The sequence below is a fragment of the Mus pahari genome, chromosome 13 (genome assembly GCF_900095145.1).
Source record: "Mus pahari chromosome 13, PAHARI_EIJ_v1.1, whole genome shotgun sequence".
NCBI lineage: Eukaryota > Metazoa > Chordata > Mammalia > Rodentia > Muridae > Mus > Mus pahari.
In genome coordinates, this window is record NC_034602.1 from 60,306,607 (window position 1) to 60,330,197 (window position 23,591).

A 23,591-nucleotide genomic window follows, 5' to 3' on the forward strand; every position below is an offset into this window, starting at 1 on the left:
ACAGAAAAGCACGCTGCAGGTAAACCGAGTAAATGCAATGCTTCGCAGGTGATAAACTGTGTAGTGTGAGAAGCAAAAGTGAGGATAGTGAAGGTGTGATAGTGAATTGAAGGTGTGAAGTTAAGAAGGCAAAGCATGTCACAAGGCCAGGTCATGCCGGAAAGCGCTTTAAAAATTTATTGTGCATTTAACTCATCTGGGATCTTGTTAAAATGCAAACTCTGATTCAGAAGTTCTGGGGCTGGACCAGAGATTTACAACTCTTAACGGGATTCCAGAGAATGCTATCTGTTATTCCAAAGACCGAACTTTGACTAGAAAGCATGTGAGCTGTGAAAAGGAGGTGGGGGGGGGGGTTGTAAGTACAAATGCATGCCATAAAAGGGCCTTGGGTTGGTCTGACCATAAATAAATACACATATTCAAAGGCTCTCATATCCTGTGTATATACAGAAGCCTGCTGCAGAGAATGCATGAGGGAAAGAAGTCAGAGCGTAGACCATTTCCCTTAGCCAGCAGTTCCAGCGGCCTGCGTGGTGCTGGCTGGGAAAGAGCTTGTGTCAGTCACTTTTCTGTAACTTTGGTAAGAGAGCTGAGCAAACAGCTTTAGAAAAGAAAGACTTGTTTGGGACTCAAAGTTTGGGACCCCATCAATTCTATGCCTATGTGGGGTGAGACGCAGTGTCCTGGTGAGGAGTGTGGCAGAGCAAAGAGGTTCACTTCAAACAGACAGGCATGGGGCACAGATTAGATATGCCAGTTAAAGGCGAAACCTCTGTGATCGACTTCTTCCAAGCTGACCCAATCTCCTGCTTTCTATATCCTCCCAGCAACATCACCAGATTAAGAATTCACCAATGCACTCGTTCATGGATTATGTTCCTGACCTCATGCTCCATTCATGACTCACTCACTGAAAGCACACGTCTGAGAAGGATGCCTGACACATAGAAGACCTCTGAAGGAACACTTCGCATCCTAAGCAAAGCAGAGCTCGTGAGATACTGTCCCATTTAAAACGCATTTTCAGGACACGTTAAACCAAATATTGGACAAGATGCTGGTTAAAAACAAGAGTGGTCAAGACTCCACTTACCACAAAAACAAAGAGATTCTAAAGAAAAATGAGGAAGGCAGGATAGAAATCAGGGGATTATGAGCTTATCATATGGCATAATATATAGGAGTTTAACACATGAAAAATCAAATGTAGATATTAAGTATCAATTGTATAGATACCAGGAGTTCAAGGAAGCCAATACAGATGGAATCTTGGAGTCACTACATGTGAAAGCCATTTAACTGAATGATCACAGGTAATAACTTAATATTAGATTCATGATTTAAAGGTAGGAGAAAGACCAGCCAAGGATATGGGGCTAAGAGAATTGGCCATTGGACATTCATGGGAAAGATATATGATGAAGCACAACACCAAACTAGAAACTGGCAAAATAAGACCAAGCCAATACCACTTACCAAATGAGATGAAATTGAAAAATAATGGCTGGATGTCATCACCCATTTGATGAAGGTTGTCATGGTAACAGGATGAAGAATTCCTGCCTAGATGACCAGGAAGGGTAAAGAGGAAATAATAAGGTAGATTCAGAGACAAGGTAACCCTTTCCAAAGGTTTTTTTTGGTTTTGTTTTGTTTTTTTTTTTGTTTTTGTTTTTTTGTTGTTGTTTTGTTTTGTTATTTTTTTCTATACAGTAGACTAGAGAAATAGGTCACACTTGAAATTTTTGAGTTAGGAGGCACTAGTTCACGTTTATGTGCTTTTTCGAATGAAGGTTGAGAGAAAATACTAGATATGGAGGGAAGAGAAATGTGGAGAGTAGAAGGCGATAAAAGGGAAGCAAAGTAGACATAAGTAGAATCTCTCATAAGCAGATGATGGGGTGGGAAGATGCAGTAGTGATCTGCATGCTTATGGCTCTAAAGAAAATAGGACCAAAATAACAGATAGGAAAGGAAGAAAGATTAGGGACTCGGGCAGGAAAAGTATTGGTGTTATTTGGTCATCTGAGTAGGAAAACAAATTTCAAACCTAAATGTAGTATAAGGATTAAAGGGCAGTGCTGAGGAACTATTTCAAAAACTTCAATAGCATTAATACAAAATAGGTGGAATTTCCTGTAGGGACATTTATCAATTTAGAGAGAATATAGCAAAATTACTTTGGATATATGCAAGGGAGTGCTGTAGTAATAGACCTTAGCATTTAGACCAGATGAGAGGGAAGTGAGAATCTGAAAATGTGTTGAGTCAATACATTATCTAAATGACACCGAATAACAGCTGTTAAGGTAAATGAAGGGGTTTCTTTGACTCCAGATAGATAAAACCTCAGAACTCTCCAAAGGTGCCAAACTGTGTAACTTTTAACCACATACAGAGTTATGAAAGTTTTTGAAAAATATTTATTATAGAGTTAATAAATGTTAAGCATAAGATGGTATTTTGCTTACAATTTCTAAGAAGCATGTCTATTGAGAAAAACAGCATTTATCAGCACTGAGACTGTATCTCTTAATATTTCAAAATATTTTAACTGTTTTAATGCTCCAGGCTAAAAAAAAAAAATCAAAACATCATCCCCACCAACAGGCTAATAGAGCACTGGCATTGAGCACTGTCTTGTCTCTCTGCTTAACATTCTCTCAACAGAAATAACATAGAAGTTATCTCACAGGATTTGAGTGGCTATGCACTTCCGGAAAAAATCTGAAGAGCAAACAGGTAGGATCTTGCAAAGTCACGTCAAACAGTCTCTAGAAAATGGTCAGAAGGGCAAAGAGTCCATAAAGTAAGGCACAGGGGTAAGCGACAAGAAGCTGTTGTCCTTCCATGGCCAAGGCCGAAATGAAGATCTTAGAAGCTGAGAGACTGCACCAGGTAATGATGATCAGGGCTGACACCGTTCCTATGGTACCCCTGTAGGAGAGACAAAGATGACAGATGCCTTATGCCTGAAGGGAAGGTGGGTGGGGGGAGGCTGACTCAGAACTACCTTTGAAGTGCAGGTGGTACATCTGTTCAGAACATCAGTCTCCATTTGCAAAGGAGATTGATTACCTGAATGAGCTTACAAGGCCTCAGGCAGCCAGAAAATATTTCATTAAAATCTGCAATTCAGGACTGATCCTTTTATACTTTAGTAAATATAGAATAAGCAAAAGCAGAAGCCATGGTTATAATCCGTCTCGTTTATTAACATTCCTACTTTATTCCCGTTCCATGTAATGTATTTCTGAGTTGTCTGTTATGGCTTTTGGATTTTAACAAAGTCTATTGGCTAAACATTGAATTGGTAGCTCTAGCTGGATGTGGTAGAGCTAACAACATTGGGGGCAGAACCTAGAGGGAAGAAGTTTAGCCCGCCCACCCCTGCCAACTTGTTCTCTTTCCTCCTGGGTACCAAGGTGAGCAGCTGCTTCCATCTCACTTTCCTTATCACCGTACCTAACCCTCCACAGAAGAAATTTAACAAACCTGCTCCAAACTGAAAGCCAAAATAAATTTCTCCTCTTTATAAGACGACTTTCTCAAGTACTTCATCACAGTGGTGAGAAGCTTACACACAATTTCAGGATGAAAACAAAAAGTCTAAACATGTAGTGATTTTCCAAATCTAAATTACACGAACAGTCTAGCACCCAAATCATGTAAGATGCTCTAAATACCAAAGTCACTGAAAGTACTCTTACCAAAAAAGATGGTACACCACAGTGCTATTATTTTGCAAAACCTATCAGACAAAGTTGTCAAACTTCTATATAGCACAGCTCTGTAAGCAGAGCAACCTGCTAGAGTAAACAGTTATACAAAAGGTAGCATTTGTCTGTGGCTAGAACTGAGTAATCATAACTGATCTATCTATGCATTCACATTGTCCATTTCCTGTCATATTCTTTTGTTAAATCTGTGTAATCACTGATAAAGCAATGTTTGGTTCCAGTAATTCTCAAGAACGTTATAATAAAAAATGAGGCCATATGAAGCAAAATGAACATGTTTAAATCACTCTGAGTAATTTCATAAGGATAACAATTTATAATAGCAAGAATATCATACATTTTTGCTTCTTTAATCATATTACCTTTGTATCAATAGGCTCTCATATGACAATATCCCTTCCAGTGTAGCATTAACAACCTATGCCCTGCATCATCCCAGAAGAAAGTGCAAATTACATCTCCTTTGGCCATGAAAGAATGAGCTCAAGGGTAAGTGTTTATTTCTATGTGTTTTGTGGACAAGGCAGGTAACTGTGAGGTTGTTGCTTGCTGTCACCGAGTGCTCGCATTATGCAAGAGCCTTGGGAAAGTACTGTGGGAAACAAGTCAAAGTATCCTTATGAATAGTTTTGAATTGCAAATGCCAGCTGCCTAAATGAAGAAAGAAAAGACAAAAATTGTATTGACTGAGCCTGTATGCTGGTAAATTCTCCAGAATTAATATCCTCATCGGCGTTCCTGGGAGTTCTCTACTGTGAGGAGCCCAGCTGAGAAATAGCAGTTGCTCCTAGCCCAGAAGGCAGATGCCTGGGCACTGAAGTAATTTGTCAGAATTCAGCAGGCATTTACTCTTCCAAAATCAAATAAGTGAATTTTGTTCAGTTGTTATATTACCCATGCCAATAGTTTATATTGAAAAATGTGACAACTTAAAGGTACAAGTTTTAAATATTACATGGTTGGATTTATTTTTTAAACTAGTTAAATAGGAACAGCTCCCCAGCCAAATTGACCTACTTTTTCCCCCTGAATATATATGTAGCTTTTAATAAGCATAATCCCTCCATTTCCATTGACAAAATATTAAGAAACCTTCATGATTGTCCTGGTCTGGCAGGCATGGGCAAAGATTGTGCATTCGGGGTCAATTAGCATAGACACTTACTGCAGCGAAAAGAAAACTGCACAGCTGGACAAGATGACCATGGGGAGCAAGCAATATCCCAGCACACTGGCCACACAGCCATATGACACCCCGGAAGAGCTCATCAAGTTCAGTAAGGCGTGAATCCCAAGGCAGCCAATGGCACTCATGCCATATATATAACCAAACTGGGCTTTTCCTGCCTGAAGCAACGCAAAAAAAGCAATTAGAAAACAAAGCATTTGAAAGTGTACTCGATGCTACTGAATATCATGGTAGATACATCACCAGGTCACTGAAGATTCGGGTTAAAGTGTAAAAACACACTGCCTATATAACAAGAATTATAATCTCCAAAATAAACGCCTTGATAACATGTATCTATTATGTATAATTAAATTATATATATATATATATTTAATTAAATTATATATATATATATATATATATATATATATATATATATATATATAATTTGGGACAGGCTAGTCATGCTACAAAAAATAGGAAATTTTGCCACTGTAACTTTTAAAACCATTCATAGTCTATAGAATGTGACAGCAGTGAAACCTATCTTTTGGCCCCATATTTACTGCATAGCTGAATGGTTGATGAGAAGAATAAAACATCTAATACAGTTTTAGAAATTTACATTTAGTATCACTAAAAATGCTATTTTAAGAGTTTGTTTCAAATGCTGAGCAAGGTTTAATATTGAAATGGAAAATAAATTGTCTGGGATTTTACCACAAATGTCTAAACCCTACCTAGACAATTGATTTTTATTAGTTAAACTTGATCTAAAATACTCAGTTTTCTTCGAATTAAGCACTAACAAAAGCTTCTTGTCATTCAGAGGATCAAGTCCCAGACCTTGTAGATTTTAAGCACCTGCTCTACCACTGAACTACATCCCAGTCTTCTTTTATGAGATGGGGTCTTGTTAAATAGTTCAGTCTGGTCAAATCCGTGTACCTTATATGCCCATTTCCTCAGGGTTGGAATGACAGACAAGAGAAGGTACTTAACTCCTGTGATCTGGATGATGAAACTAGCACCACTGCCCTTTAGGAGATGGTAATCGTAACATATTCCACAGAAAAGCATACAAGTGTTACATTACAAACAACTTGCAAGGGAAGGATGGGTTAATATATTATATTGATTGTTTCTGACTATTTGATTAATTGCCATGGCCTTACATAGTAGCTTAATCAAGAGTAACATATTACTATAAAAAAGAGAAGGGAGCCCTGAGAATGAGTGGGAACTCTGGTTGACAGTGTTTGAGTTAAACAGCACTGGCGTTTTATATGTGCTACAAGGAAGGAGCTTGTTATATAGAAGGAAAAGAATGTGATCACTGACCACTCAGAAACTAGACTGCATTCAGTACCCTGACTGGGTAGTATTTTAAACTTAACAAAGGGTAAGAAATCATGTATATAATCACACATACTTTTAAAACCACATTTGAAATATATAGCTGCATTAGAAGAAACTACTTGTGTGTGTGTGTGTGTGTGTGTGTGTGTGTGTGTGTGTGTGTGTTCATGTGTGTGTAGGGGTGTTCATGTGTGTATGTGTTTGTGTGTGTGTGTATTAATGTGTGTGTGCTGAGAGAGGCTGTTTAGCTGAGCCTGCCTTCTGTATCTAACCACAGAACGGCTGGACTGTTGACTAGGGAGCACCATGGTCCCGAGTACTGGTGTTATTGTCACGTATCTCTAAACCTATTTGTTAATGTGATGGGATACAAGGTCGTATCCTAAGGCATGATAGAAAGAAAATTTCTTCTGTTTTTTTTCTAGAAATCTCTTCAAAAGTAGCACTCATAAAGACAAGTCAAGAAATGTCAGTTTAGCTGTCGGAAGATACCATAAGCAGTGTGGCTCCCAGAGCCACACAGAAAAGGATGGGTCCTGTGAGATCCGTTTCATTCATGATGCTGCCATCTGCTGGCTTCATTGGGTTTAGCACCGTCAAGGTTTTCTGCCATATGTGATCAAAATTAATTCCAAGTTCTGCGGGGGGGGAAAAAAAAAAGAATGAATAGTCGAAGGTACATATAGGAAAAAAAAAGAATTATTTATATTCCTTCACGGATAGTATATCTACTTTTTCATGGTATCCTAAGAGAATTTACCTAGTTGTTTTCACAATCTAAAGTGTGAGCTATAGCAAGCAAACAATACGCTCAAAGAAATACTTAAAAGAAAAAAATATCTGGTAGGAAAATTTTCATCGGGCACGTGTAGTAAAATTTTAATTCTAGCTAAAAGCACTGGAATTGACATACAGTAAAACCTATCACTGTGGTTAAGAGACTAAAAGTGTCTCAATCACCCCTGTCAGATATTTTCTCCACCCACATTTTCAGCTGTGAGCACTTCTGTAATCAGGCCGCATCACTCACTGCATAATTACGCGATGACGTTCAGTTTAGCCCTAGAGTTTCCCTTCATCCTTCCTAATAAGAACAATAACCTTGCTCTACATTGATAAAACCTCCACGAGGAAGAAAGTGTAGGACTCTTCCTGCAGAGAGCTGTAACCACGATGTACATGCAGATGTTTATAAATCAATGCACTGGGAGACTGAGTCAATATACTCAAAGATTAAATACAAGGGACAAGTTAATCTCTTCCTTTTGTAAGGGAGAGTATTAGAATAAAATCATTTCGCTTAAAGCAAGCTCTGATTGATTGCTCAGGGTTTACCGGCCTCCCAAGATCTACAAACACTGGTCTCACACACATGATAAAAAGTAGTGTGGATTCGTTCCTATTTTATTCATCAGATGGGCAGGATTTTGAGAGATGAAGTAACTTCCTTTTTTATCATTACCATATGGTATTTGTTCAGTACATAGGCATGTACTTAGATGTAAAGGTGGGGGTAAAGAAGAGCAGAAATAATGATTAACTAAGGCTTACATCCAGGAGAAAAATCGATATCAAAAATGTAAGATCAGAGAATCTGACTTGGTTTGTAAGGAAACTGTGTTAGTGTGGGGAACTGAACTAGGGGCCGCTGGAAGAACAGTAGGTGCTCGTAAATGCAGAGCCAGCTCTCCATCCCTGCAAGAAATGTTTTAAAGATCATAAGATTGAACTTTCAAAAGCGAAAGCAAAGGAAACTGAGTAGAATTCAGATGGTAAAGCAAGGGCTGCTAGGAAGCCATTTCTGTCTGACTGCTGGATACCGTAGAAGCCCTCACTCAGGTAGGAGCAGGGTTACAACCTAAAACAATAGGTCTGGCTGCTGTGGAATGCCAATTTTTACAGTAAAATAACAACATCTACACTTATTTAATGTCAAATATTTAATACAATTTCAATGAGACAAATTGTGGCATGAATATTTGGGGCTAAATGTGTCACGTTTCTCTAGATTCAAAAACTTCTCTGCATACATTCTCAAATAAATTTTTGAAGAGTAGTTCATTCAAACATAAATATGATTGTTGTATATTGTTAACTAGAAAATATAAATATGTTTTATGTATTCTTATCTGTATATATCACTTTTCTTAAATTTACCCATCTGATTTCAGAAACAACAAAATTCTTGAAGAGCATTATGTTTATAGAGAAGCTGGTTTACTTATACCATATATGGTAGGTACTTAATTCTGCTAATCTTTAGCAGTACAATATCAATTTATGAGATTTTTAACTCTTCTTTATATATTATCTACATATTACACTGGCTATTATTTTATAATGTTACTTATTAAAATGATAATAAATAACTTTCAAAGTCTAAAAGTGAGTAATACATTTCCATATTAGCCAATCATACTCCTGTAAAGCATTACAAGTTAGGTCCATGTACAACTAATTTAGCATCTGTCTGTCTGTCTGTCTGTCTGTCTACTTATCCATCAATCACGTGTCTATTTATTCTTTATCATCATCTATCCATTCATCCATCTATCACCTCTATCATCTGTCACATCTATTTATCACCTGTCATCTGTCTGTCTGTCTTTCTGTCTATCTATATACCTATATGTCTCTGTATCTATCATCTATGTATCTATCTACCTACCTACCTATCATATATATATATATATATATATATGATATATGATATATGATATATCATATATATATAATTTATCTAGGTTTCTTGTATCTGTCAATTTCTATCAACCATCTACCTACTTCAGTCTTTCCCGTGGAAAAAGCTACCCTTCCTAAATTCACCTGCTCTCTCAAGCATGTACAAATGTCTCTGGTCAGATAATGAGAAAAGTTCAGCTATTTATTTATTTATGTATTTATTTATTTATTCATTCATTCATTCGTTCATTCATTCATTCATTTATAGAAAGGGGGTCCAGGCAAACTATGCTCCATTGAGCCACATCTTTATTCTCATATTTTTTAATGGTGGCAGGTACCAATTAAATACTTTCCAAAGTTGATATTTTGCACAAGAAGGATTTCTAATGATCCTGATGTCAGAGAGGGGCCTTCTTTCAACAACTTAGAAACTGTTGGAGGGACAACAGGACACGTGCATGAGCTAACCTATAGAGATAAACTTTTGCACATACAGTACCCTGGCTGAGATTTGTCATCCTCCGCATGGCAGAAGGGATCACTTAAACCTACTTTTGTCATAGGTTAAAGCAGTTGCTTTGATCTGGATTTGTTCTCTAGCAGTGAGTTAGGAAAAAAGGTAAACAAGGAGAGAGAAACATAAACATTATGAAACAGTGAGCACCTGAAAGTACACATACAAGCAACAGTATACAGGCTGAGCAGGTTGTATCTAAGTATATTTATGTATGTTTGTGTGTGTGTGTGTGTGTGTGCGTGTGTGTGCACGTGTGTGTGCGTGTGCGTGTGCGTGTGCGTGCTTGCGTGTGCGTGCTTGCGTGTGTGTGTGTGTGTGTGTGTGTGAGCGTGTGTGTGTGTGTGTGTGTGTGCATGTGTGTGCGCGTGTGTGCGTGTGTGTGCGTGTGGACAGGGAAAGGAAAGGGACTGGGAAAGGAAAGGGACAAATCATGTAACTATAGTATAATCTCAATCATTTTAAGAGTGAGCCAGTTCTTTGAATTTCTGGTTCCACAGTTTTCCTTTGCCTTCAGTATATTGTATCTTATGATCATGCACACTGGAGGAGGTGAATGGTTCAACAAGCTTAAAATGGGTCAAGATCTTAATGTAATTTTTTAAATGACAGAAGACCATAAAATTAAGAAACATTACAGTTTAAATTAATTCCATGCCAGGCTTATGTCACTTTAAAATTCATTTTTAGTTATTAATCGCAATTAAGTGGTTTTGGTACAAAATACATTTTTTCCTTAAAAAAAGAGTAGTTATTTCTGAAAAAAATTAGGGAAAAATGCTTTATGCAATGTCATTACTGATTTTGAACACTTATTTGATGGCATAATTAAGGCCTGCAGTACCAAGTCATAAAATTGTGAATGGATATAGGATGTACTAAATGTTTTCATGAGAAAAACATTTAATGTTTTCAACTGAATATACATGTCTGTAATATTTTGTTTCTAAACTTATTGCCAAGTATTCATTGTAGGGGTCTCAATGTAACACCTTATTGTACAAAACTGAAGATGTAACCTCTATAAAACTTGAATGTAAAATTTATTGTTTTGCTGTCATCTAGTGGTAGTAAAGTATATGATATAAAGTATAAAAGTGAATTGAGATCTTTATTTTTACATAAATTATGGCACTAACCTTTCACATGTAAGTACCAGCCTGTGGTACAAGCAGAAAAGAAAAAAATACCAGTAACTTTTCTCATTTGACAGGCTGAGGTTGACCATTATACCAGGGTGAATTTTTATTTTTTACTTTATAGTGTATGTATAACTTAGGAAATTTTGAACAAACATAGTACTTTAAAATCTGAGCATCTTCGAGGAAATTGGTGTAGATAGTGTGTTGATCTAGAGAAACTGGATCTAACCAAAACTGCAGTTGTAGAAAAGTCTCCAAGAAATATCATCCTCAAATTTAAAATATAAATGCTAAGATTTCCACGTGTTCCCAAACACTTGTGCAAGAATTATATTGAAATTAAGGTGGACAAAAAGGACCTTTTTCAATTGCATCTTCTAGAAAGTTATTAACATATTTTTATCTAAATATATCTTAAAATAAGGAATGGAAATTGAATTTAAAACTAATACAGCAAAAAGCACAAACATGGAAAGAATGGATAGCTTTCTGAATTCTAATAGATTAAAATATAAAGTATTCATCTTTCCTTATTTTTTTAACTAGAGAATTGCCATAGATATTGCATATTTTATTATAAAGTTCAGTAGAAAGGACAGCTGGCTATGTTCCAAATACCTTCTGACCACATTTTCCCGGTGGTCCAGACATATCTCAAAGACTTCATAGGACAAAAGATTTTAACTATGAAGTTCATCAAAATATTCCTTATTATAGGCTACAACCTCTAAGGTACATTTAGATTGTGGCATAAGATTTATACAACCATTATAAATCATGTTTTCTAACACTTAATGACTTTAAAGAACTTATTATACAGTTATGAAAAGAAGACCTTATAATATAACATGATTGAATTTTATTTTAAAATACTCAAAACAAATATTTTCATTGAAGAATAATATTTCCTTTTGAACTATTTATGTGCATATACTATATATATATATATATGAGAAATTAGCATAGTAGCTGGAAAAAAAGACAATTCAAATGTTTCATTGTTTGTTCCTAGGGAATGTTGGGAACAAGCAAAAGGAACTTGTTCTAAGTACTACTGTTTTGTTTTCAGACTCCATTTAATCGTAGGGAGAAACTAAATTCAAGGTCCCAGTCCCTAGGGGAGCTTGGCACTTACTTACAGCTGAACTGCTTCTGCTGTAAACGGTCATCTGAGTTCAGATATCTCAAGGTCAACTTGTAAAGAGTCAGATGGCTGAATCAAGCCATCTCAAGGACAACCTCTCCATCTTGCTGGCAGGGTCAAACAAGTTCATATTCCCAGGACTAGAAATGAACACCTATCCCCCTTCTCCAAATGTTTTCTTGTTTTCTTTTTCTTCTTCTTCTTCTTTTTTTTAAACAATTTTTTATTATTATTTTCTTTATTTACATTTCAAATGCTATCCTGAAAGTTCCCTATACCTCACCCCCGCCCCTGCTCCACTACCCACCCACTCCCACTACTTGGCCCTGGGCCTCTCTTCCCAATGATGGCCGACCAGGCCATCTTCTACTACATATGCAGCTAGAGACTCGAGCTCAGGGGGTACTGGTTAGTTCATATTGTTGTTGCACCTACAGGGTTGCAGCCCCCTACAATACCTTGGGTATTTTCTCTAGCTCCTCCATTGGGGGCCCTATGTTCCATCCAATAGCTAACTGTGAGCATCCACTTCTGTGTTTGCCAGGCACTGGCATAGCCTCACAAGAGGCCGCTGTATCAGGGTCCCTTCAGCAGAATCTTGCTGGCATGTGCATTAGTATCTTGGTTTGGTGGCTGATGATGGAATGGATTCCCGGATGGGGTAGTCTCTGGATAGTCCATCCTTTCATCTTAGCTCTAAATTTTGTCTCTGTACCTATATCCTTTCATGAGTATTTTGTTCCTTATTCTAAGGAGGAATGAAGTATCCACACAATGGTCATCCTTCTTGGTTTTTCTGTGTTTTGCAAAATGTATCTTGGGTATTCTAAGTTTCTGGGCTAATATCTGCTTATCAGTGAGTGCATATCTAGTGACTTCTTTTGTGATTGGGTTACCTCACTAAGGATGATATCCTCNANATACATCCATTTGCCCAAGAATTTCATAAATTCATTGTTTNTNATNGCTGAGTAGTACTCCNTTGTGTAAATGTACCACAGTTTCTGTATCCATTCCTCTATCGAGGGACATCTGGGTTCTTTCCAGCTTCTGGCTATTATAAATAAGGCTGCTATGAACATAGTGGAACATGTGTCCTTATTACCAGTTGGAAGATCTGGGTATATGCCCAGAAGGGGTATTGCTGGGTCCTCCGGTAGTACTATGTCCAATTTTCTGAAGAACCGCCAGACTGATCTTTTTTTTTAAACAATTTTTTATTAGATATTTTCTTTATTTACATTTCAAATGTTATCCCCAAAGCCCCCTATACCCTCCCCCTGCCCTGCTCCCCAACCCACCCACTCCCACTTCCTGGCCCTGGCATTCCCCTGTACTGGGGCATATGATCTGCACAAGAGCAAGGGCCTCTCCTCCCATTGATGGGCCGACTAGGCCATCCTCTGCTACATATGCAACTAGAGACACAGCTCTGGGGGTTACTGGTTAGTTCCTATTGTTGTTTCTCCTATAGGGTTACAGACCCCTTTACCTCCTTAGGTACTTTCTCTAGCTCCTTCATTCCATCTATTGGATGGAACGCAGGGTCCAAATGTTTTCTTAATTGTCTGTTAACTGGTAAAGACTATAGGAATTGTTGTTATCTAAACCAAAGTGAAGAAATTATAAAAATACATAACCAATTGCCTGTTAGGCCATTATTAACTATATGAAGATGACCTATTCCTTTGTCCCCTTATCACTCTGAACTCTGAACCTAATGATTAGGAGAATGAATTAAGGACCTGGAAGCCAGGGGCTCTGGATATAGCCCAGACTCTAATGGGCACCTCCTTGTTTAACTGACAGTGTCAAATATAATTGAATAACACCGCAGTTCCTCCCAGCTCCCCCTCTCTTTGTGTTTCCATCCTTTAAAAATGTTGCACAATTTCCCTTCGGGGACATGGTTCAGATCCCAAACTGACTGCCTCCCTATGTGCCCAGAAAATAAAGTTTCATTTTTTTTAAACTTCCATATCTGAAGTGAGTTTTCTCAGCTTCCACCCCAAACCCAACACAAAGCAGTTAATTGTTAGAGACAAGTTTTTAACTGTTTTATATATTGATTCATATGTTTCTACATTTTTAATTCCTGTTACTTAATGCAGTGAGACAATTTATTGGTCATTGAAGGCAAAGATTTTGGTGAACTCAAAATGCTCAATGAAAATAGTTCATAAGTTTCAGTTGTCTCATGATTGCAGAGGAGGAACAGACTGAGCTGGTTAAACATGACTGACCACAAAAGTTCAATAGCATCTTAGGTACTAAATGATCTATTACATAATTTTCTGTGCTATTCGGTATTACTAAAATCTGTCACCCCCACCCCTCTCTCTTTCCATTATTTTAGGCAAAGAAAGAAGACTGTGATGACTCCAGGTTGTGGTTGAGTTCAAATTAGGTAAGCAATACTTTGTATGAAAAAAATATCGGTAATTAAAATCTTTTACACTCGATTCCACTTAGAGTCCTTGTAGGACTAGGAGGAATTTATCAGTGAACATTTCTGCTTAGCTCTCTAATGTCAAACCAAGATAATTTCAAGTTCCTAGAGTTGTTACTTCCATCGAAAAAAAAAAAGACTCTTAATGCAAACATAATATGTCTGCATAGGAATAGAAATAGAAAAGAAATATTCCTGAAATCTATCTGGACATTCATCTTGCATTCATCTCCAAAAGTCTTGCATTCCCTTCCTAGGAATATTGTTACATACTGGAACTGTATTCTGCATCTAGCCTTGCCAAGAGACAGACAGACTGACAGAGAAACAATGAGCTTGTGAGAGCCATAGAAGAGTTTGGCTTGCCTTCGTTTCTACCACAAAGAAGTATTAATTGGAGCAACTATCTCCTTTGCTACCATGCAAATAGCAAAGAATAAAATAATGCTGTTATGAAGGGCACAATTAGCTGATTGAAAAGTGTTGCTAGTCTGATATAAACCCCTTTTCATAACATGTCTTTCCTGTTTATACACTGCCAGAGCCCAAATTCAAGAAACAGTGAGCAAGCCTTGAAGTATTGCAACAGATTCATAGCAACAGAACGAGTATACTTGGAAACGCTGCCCCCCCCCAAATGCAACAAACTTACAGTGGTTTAGGTTTATGCGTATTGACTTGCCTGACTGTTGTTAACTGTGTATTAATTACACATGAAGCCCAGTATGCAGCATTGTGGCAGAATAGGTTAAATACTGATTATTGCTGTGGTTCTCTAAAGCTGCACACTCATTAAGAAAGACGTTCACTTACCCTCTAGCAAAGGGGGCTCTTCATCAAAACTGTCAATTGAGGAAGACTGTGAGTAATAATCCAAGTTGGATGCTGGCTGAAAAAGCTGCCCTCCATAATCTGATGGCAAGAACATCTCTGGTGGAACTGGAGAGGAAGGCTGCTCAGGGACTTGTGGTCTAGAAAAATAAAGATGTCTGTATTTTCACATACAAAAAAGGAATATCCTGTTAAATCAACAAATGAAAGTACAATTTCCTCCTAATTATTCACATAATTTTAAGGGATACTTACCAAGTCAATGATGAACCTGCTTAAAAGTTACTTTTAACTCAAAAACTTAAAGGGTTTATGAAAAAGCTTCTATAACAATGCCTTATAATAAGTTTTAATTGAGCAATATACTGGACACTGTCCCCTTTTCTCATTTAAAACTCTATATGGGCAAAACTGCATTGTTAATACTATTTTACAGAAAAATAAATAGAGTTTGGAAAGTAAATGACCCACACACCATCCTACTTGGAGTTCCAGATTGAAGTTTATGAGCAGTGCTCTTCTCCCTACATAGAAAAAAGCATTCTCTCTGCTCTTCATGAGGAAATAACTACGTTAACGTTTCTCTAAAAACCTGCAGAGAGGCTAATAAAAATTATAACTCAGCAGTATGATCAACCAAAATGAAACAAAAATCTATAAACTCAGTTTTGTTCATAGAGAAATGTATTCTCCACTATTGACTATTCCCAGAAAATTACTGTCCATTAAATTATCCATGAATACCTAGGGCACCTTCAACAGTATGTGAGTAGCTAAGTTCCAAAACTCTTTTTACAGTAAGAAATTTGCTTCTGCCAAAGCATAATGCTTTTACATATCCATGAGTGTGTTTTTTGTTTTATCATATGCATCAGAAACTTGAAAAATACCTGATTCTTTTAAACCACTTATAGTAGTGCTAGAGGATAAAAGAGAGAAAAGAAAGACAGTCTATGAAAACAGTTTATTTCATATATATATATATATATATATATATATATATATATATATATATGTTTTATTTTGTTTTTATACAAGACCAATAGCCAAAGATAGAGTTCAAGATTATGAACTTTGTAATTCTTGAGATCTCTTTACACTAGAATATTTTACACAATGACTTTTGATGTTCTTTTATGATTAATCTTGACACAAATTACAACAAAATCATATTCAATTCTTTTTTATAAACTTAACCTTTAGCAAAATCACCTAACTTGGCAAATACAACTATAGAGATAGAGAGAATATTGAGTCACATTATCATTCATTAAACCAGTACTATCTCATTAAGAGGAGGGATGTGGTCTAATAACTTTAAATCCCCACAACACACATACTGATTACCATAGCTACTCAAGTCATGTGAGATATTATTCATCTGTCAGTATAGGCTGGAACCAAGGCTTATATTCTCAAGTTCAGCAGCACTGATGCAGCATAACTTCATTTAGAGTTAATACCTATCACTTTGTGTATCCTGATTTCTGATAAGTGTTGGAATAAATAATTAAGTAGGAAAAGAAGGTTGGTTTGGGCAAAATGGGAGAGAACATTGTGATCTATCCTATCCATAAATCCTGGCTTAAGAATAAAACTTTTAGCTTCTTCTCACTAGACTTAATTTTAGCCAAAAGAAAGAAAGAAAGAAAGAAAGAAAGAAAGAAAGAAAGAAAGAAAGAAAGAAAGAAAGAAAGAATATGGGTAGTGCTTAAGTAGAAATGCCATTTGAAAAAGAAGATGGATAAAAGAAATAGGATAGGCCTTTCAAGGCAATGTGCTGCTTTCTATAAAACAGGTCACCTGACATGAAAAGCCCATCACATTTTCTCACTTTGGATCATTACACTGACCATTCTGAAACAGCCTAATCCTCAACGTACTTGTTCAACCTCTAACACTCTTTTTCTCTTTCTTTATCTCTCAAAGTATAAATCATAAATGCCAAAATTAAACAAGGTTTCATTTACTCACAATTTGAAGCTGTAGAAACATTACACAACAGTACCTTTCCTGTTCATTTAGAGTCCCACTCAGTAAGGAGTTCCGCACAGCCTGCTTATGTGTGTAGGATGATCTTATACGTATTCCATTATATTTATTCTGTTTTTCCTCTTCCCTTCTGTGACTTTTAAGGTATTTTTTTAAACATAAGAACTTTTTTTAAAAAAAATTATTTACTTATTCTATACACAGTATTCTGCATATATATCTTCATGTCAGAAGAGGGCACCAGATCTCATTATAGATGGTTGTGAACCACCATGTGGTTGCTGGGAATTGAACTCAGGACCTCTAGAAGAGCAATCAGTGCTCTCAACCTCTAAGTCATCTCTCCAGCATCTATTTTAAAGGTACTTTGTCTACATTTGAAGCAAGGTTTCAATAATGAATATATCTGAAGTGCCTTGTCTGACCTCAGTGGGAGAGGAAATGCCTAGCCTCACGGAGACTTGATGTGCCAGGGTGAAGGGATAACCAGGGGAGTCCCCACCCTCCCAGAGGAGATGGGGAGGGAGAATGGGGGAAGGTTTGAGGGAGAAGGTGACTGGGAGGGGTGCAGTGAGCAGGATATAAAGTAAAAAATAAAATAATGTTTAAAAACTAAAATAAAAGAAAAAGGACGACTATTTTTTAAAAAGATACTTCTTTGTGTAGCAGACAAGACCATTATAGAAATCTATACTGTATATAAATGACTGTGGGATGCCCAACTTTATCTGATACACCAAAAATGCAACCCCAGCACCTAATGCTAAAAGAACATTTCAGAAAAAATAGAAAGATTATAAGAGACAGAGGACATATACTGCAAGATACTGTTTTCTATATATGACAGAAAAAGCACCCAAGAAATTTCAGCAATATTGTTACCTGAACAAGATTATAATGATAACATCAGTTGACATGCCACCATGAGTAGAGTAAAGGCCCCATTCCTAGATGAAGAGCCAGCAACCAATGGCTGCTAAGAGAAATAAATGGTTTTCTCCAGGGAAGAGGCCACTGATAAATTATCTACTCTCGTGTTGTCAGCATTAAACACTTATACATAAAAGAGCAACACAAAATTGACCAGCAGATTCATTTGCATATGGAAGAGGTTGTGAGTTTGGACACAGGAAGGGGTGTTGATGTGATTACAGTACACACGTAGAAAATCCTTATTTAAAAATTAAGTAGACATTATAAAAGACCTTGACTTTTATCCATCTCTGTTTTGTAGCAGACTTAATTTTTGAGAGAAATTGACAAAATAAATGCTTTTAAATAGATAACAATCTATTTTCGGCATCTGTACAAATATAGGGTAAAAGGCTCATGCTTCAGCATTATTTTTAAAGTAATAAATAAAGCATTAACTTGTCATGAGCACCAAGTGAAAAACTATTCACAGAAAACTGGAGTAATTTCTCTGTCCTTTCTGGTCATTTAGTGCGAATACTTCACTGAAAACTGTGCAGTTAACTTTGTCTTCCCTCAAGGAAACCCACCTACTGGAAACTAACTGGCAGAGCACTGGCACTTCTAAAAATGGGAGCATGCTTTTTCAATACTTACTCTCTGGATCCATAAACATTTCCATAAGCATTAGAACCGCCACAACTCTGGTTCTGATTATCAATGATATAATTAGATTGGTAGAAGTCCATGTCATATTGTTCTGGGTTCGACATCCTGAAAAATTAAGAATTTGTTTGTTTGTTTATTATTTACTTTGTTAGTCAATTAAACTTTTTGAAACATATACTAAGATTAACTGATGGTGTGGTTATAGCTATCTTCCTATTAAAGAAGATAGTATTTGGAAGAGTAAATTAACTATTAGAGAGAAAAAAAATATGCAGGGAAGTCACTTATTTAAAAACTGCCATCTTCAACTACTTTATTAAGTTTTCACATTTTTTTTTTTATTTTGACTATCGGTTGACTTCAATTTTTCTAAAAGAAATCACCAATGTTCTTCACCTCCCCACATCACATACCTCATTCTTAGCAGTTTAGAGAAAGATTTTACACTTGGTGTGGTAGATATCTACAAAATTGTCCTAAACAATGCAAGTTTTCACTTTCAAAAAGATGCGCGCGCACACACACACACACACACACACCACAAAGAAAGCAAAAAGTAACAGCTGGTAATATTTTTATTTTATAAATATTTCCTGTAAAGTATTTCCTAATTCTATTTGAGAATGCCTATTAAATATGTGGAACATTTTCCTCTCTTTTCTCAGGATGCTACCCATGTGTTCTAGATGAGTCAGAGGGGAAAGGACTCCATACTGCTAGGCTAAGGACCCAGTCCTTGTGCCTATGCTCACCACTTAGCTAATAGTCACGTCTGCTAATCCCGAGTGTGTGACCTTGACTTAGATGGAAGCCTGGAATATCATGTGACAAAAGAACAAAAGGAGAAGAAGACCTGGCAGAATAAAGTAGTAGAAAAGCAGGGATGGCTATTTGGATACAAATTATAGAAGAGAGCACAGACTTTTGAGTTTTTAATCCTATGTTTTTTTGACAGCCCTTTTTACTTTAAAACAGTGACTTTAGAAACCCCTGGGAGTAATTCATATAATTATAGTCATCTGTATGTTACTACCAAAGATGACTTTTAAATTAAACTACATTTTAAAAAAGCAGCCTTAACTCTAAGAGCTCCATTAATCAGAAATACTCAGCTCACACTTGTTAAGTATATCAAAGTTATTCAGTTCAGTAAAACACAGAGAGCCTGGCTGACGTTGGTTATAGTAATTCATACAGCTGATTTCATAAATAAGGACTTTTCATTAGTGATGTGCATGAAGTAGCTACGAGTTAGGAAAACTAAAAATCAAGACTTAGTAATAAATCTTTTAACAATTTACAATATAAAGAGCTTAAAATTTAATACCATACATTTCTTAGCCCATAAAAAATGTTACTATGAAGCATAGCGACTGATTTCTCTTGAGGCTACACACTAACTTTAGGTAACAAGCCAAGCTTTATGCAACAGCTATTTGGCTTCTTACATAACCCGGTTTTGTGTTTTATTTAAATTCTAAGTGTTTTAGGAGGATTAGATAGACCAGATACATACCTGCCTCTATGTATGCTAAGAGGGAAGATCCTCCAACAAACGTAGCTGAACTTGGGAAATAAAAGCTAATCAGTGGGTGAAAAGATGACGCACTGGCTATATATAAAACTTTCTAAATCTGTACTCTAACCCAGTGGACAGATGACACAGCCAAGAAAGCAAGGCTGCCAACAACCAAACACAGTATCTTATAACACTTTTTATGGTTTGCAAACACAACGAGCAACATGCAGACATGAATATGATAATATAGGGAAATACATCCAGTGTGTATGTCCACTAAACTGTGGAACAAGATTATTTATTGGAAGCAATCCAGGGAGAGAGCATGGGGCTTGAGATGCCTTCTCCCACTGTGGTTTTCAGCCTAGTAAGATTTACTGATGATTTATCTGTGATAAAAATAAATATACAGTATTTGATCTTAACACAAAAATCTCAACACCAAAATAAAATGACATGGTATCATTTCATCCAGATCTGAACATTTTTAGGAAGCTGAATTATGTCCTGACCTTGATTTTACCTGCTTTTAATTTCTGCAGCTGAGATTAAAATATATTATGCTGATCTAGTTTTTGTGTTTGTTTTGTGTTGTGGGGAGGGGGGAGCATTTAGAGCATTGCAAGTGGCCAGTAGTTGACCCTAGGTGTCTTCTTCCATCATTTTCCAGGCTGTTTTCTGAGAAAGAATTGTACTGAACCTGGCTAACTGTCTAGGCTGGCTGGGCAATAAGCCCCGAGGATCTTGCTCTCTCCATCCTTTAGCACTGGGACTACAGATGTGCCAAAGCTGCTGACTTCTTATATAGCTGTGAGGTATACAAACTCCGGTCCTTGTGCTTACAGCACAAGCTCTTTTTAACCATGTTCCATCCTATACTGATCTAGTGTTTTCATATACAGAACCATTCTGTACCATTCCCAAGCAAGTTCCAGCCAGTGGAGGCTTTCTTTCTTTCTTTTTTTTTTCAATTTTTATTAGGTATTTACTTCATTTACAATTCAAATGCTATCCTCAAAGTCCCCTATACCCTACCCCCCATGCTAACCTACCCACCTACTCCCCCTTCTTGGCCCTGGTATTCCCCCTGTACTGGGGCATATAAAGTTTGCAAGACCAAGGGCCCTCTCTTCCCAATGATGACTGACTAGACCATCTTCTGCTACATATGCAGCTAGAGACATGAGCTCTGGGGGTGCTGATTAGTTCGTATTGTTGTTCCACCTATAGGGTTGCAGACCCCTTCAGCTCCTTGGGTACTTTCTCTAGCTCCTCTATTGGGGGCCCTGTGTTCTATCCAATCTAACCCACTCTTTCCCTAGAAAGGTACACGACTGGCTATCTGTAGTGTGTTTCTGACTCACTACCAAGAAACTTCACGCTGGCTCTGACCCAGGCAAACTGTTCTAGCTAGTACTCTCCATTCTTCCTGAATCAGATATTGCTGAGGGCCACTTCACTTTCTGCCAAGTCTCCTTTCTAAGACTGCAGAGTCCTGATACATCCAAATTCTGGTTTAGAAAATGAATTTGTTTAGTAACTTCTATTTCTATGGTACTGGTAAAGTAACATGCCCACACATTTATTGAGGACCATCTATTGAGTACCAGAGTCTACTCTTCTTATTTTGAAGGTAGGGGTCATGGATGATCTAGAGCTATGTAGACCAGACTGGCCTAAGGCTAGCAGAGATCCCCTGGCCTCTGTCTCCAGGGTAAAGGTATTAAAGGTATGAGCAACTATGCCTGGGCAGACTCAGCCTTGGTGTCTCATTACAGAAATGGATGTGCAGTGCTGAATTTAAAGTCATATTTTAGTACGATATCTGCAGCTAACAGTGAATTACTCAGCGTTATCTACAAACTTTCTATTGCTGCATTAAAACACTGTGACCAAAGCGACTTGGATAGAAAAACATTTATTTGGACTTCCACAGCACTGTTTATTATCAAGTGAAATTAGCACATAAGCTCAAACAGTCCGGGAGTCTGGAGGCAGGAGCTGATGCAGAGGCCATGGAATGGTACTGCTTACTGACTTGCTCCCCATGACTTGCTCAGTCTGCTTTCCTTTTTTTTTTTCTTTTTTTTTTAACTTATTTTATTAGATATTTTCTTCATTTACATTTCAAATGCTATCCCGAATGTCCCCTATACCCTCCCCCCACCCTGCTCCCCTGCCCACCCACTCCCACTTCTTGCCCCTGGCATTCCCCTGTATGGGGCATATAAAGTTTGCTCAGCCTGCTTTCTTAAAGAACATAAAACCACCCGCTCTGGGATGGCACCACCAACAATAGGCGGGACCCTCCCCCAACGATCACTAGTTAAGGAAATGCCCTATAGACTTGTCTGGAGCCTAATGTTACAGAGGTGTTTTCTCATCTAAGGTTCCCTCTTCTCAGAAGTCTTTAGCTTGTGTTACATTGACTTTAAACTAGGCAGCACAATGATCATCCACGATGATGTTAGAAATTAACTATGTAAAGAGTAATGAGGGAAGGGGAACTTAGTGATGATACATGAAAAGATACCTCTGAGTATAGAACTGATTGAAGAGATAAAAGGTCCATAGGAGGCTGTGTGAAATCATTTCAAGCAAAGGCTATAAAGCAACAGGAGTTTGACTATTCTGGGTTTAAACATATAGCCAGTGGAAACTTTTAACTAGGGGGAGGCTTAAAGAGATGGTTCTGAGATGTAGACCAGAATACACAGGATTTGTAGGTCTTGACAAATGATCTATAATTGCTGTAAATGAAATGAGAACTATTCCAGGTTTTTGGAAATAGAAAGATGTTGATGAGTTTTATGCAGAAATGGGTAGGATACACTAGCTTAGTGGAGGCCATTACATCGGCACAGCACAGGATACTATAAAGTCATAGCTGTTGAAGGATGAATCGAGGAGTCAGAGCTAGAGCATGAGCATTAATGAGAAGCTGCACATGAGGAAAATGAGGGAAGGCCAATGAAAGTAGAGAGGAATGAAAAGCACATTATACTAAATAAATAATTCATGATGGAATTTTCATAAACATATAAAGTGGAAGTTTCTGGGTATGTCATAAAATGCAGACTCACGTGGTGTTTTGCTGTGAGGTAAGACCCATGGTAGGACACGTGATGTTTGGAGAGAATATAAATAGGACTCACAGACAGAGAGTGACTGCACGCTTGCATAGCTAGCTTTGCAAGGTGGTCTCACATCTTCACTGATCTTCACTTCATTGAGAGAGTCACGGCAGAGAACTTCGAAAGACAGTCTGGATGGTTCTCGTTGCTCCCTCTGACTTGTTCCAATTCTGCAGAGGTTTGACAGTTTCTGCTGGATCATTCCATAGATACCGGCTCCTGTTTGGTATCTTCACCCTATTGAACTGGACTGCTGGTATCCTGACAAATAGAGGTTTAAAAATGCCCCCAAAGAGCGGACTGGTGAGGGGACCCGCAGCTGGACCC

General features: G+C 37.4%; 1 protein-coding gene across 1 annotated transcript; it reads right to left on the reverse strand.

The window, feature by feature from the left end:
* Positions 1-1,709: 1,709 nt before the first annotated feature.
* Positions 1,710-20,210, reverse strand: Yipf7 (Yip1 domain family member 7). Its single transcript, XM_021211300.2, has 6 exons — positions 20,128-20,210; positions 18,600-18,716; positions 15,021-15,178; positions 6,766-6,911; positions 4,909-5,090; positions 1,710-2,940 (listed from the first exon to the last, which is right to left on the reverse strand). The coding sequence occupies exons 2-6, from the start codon at positions 18,713-18,715 to the stop codon at positions 2,778-2,780; spliced, it is 765 nt and encodes a 254-aa protein (XP_021066959.1). The 5' UTR covers position 18,716; positions 20,128-20,210; the 3' UTR covers positions 1,710-2,777.
* Positions 20,211-23,591: the final 3,381 nt, after the last annotated feature.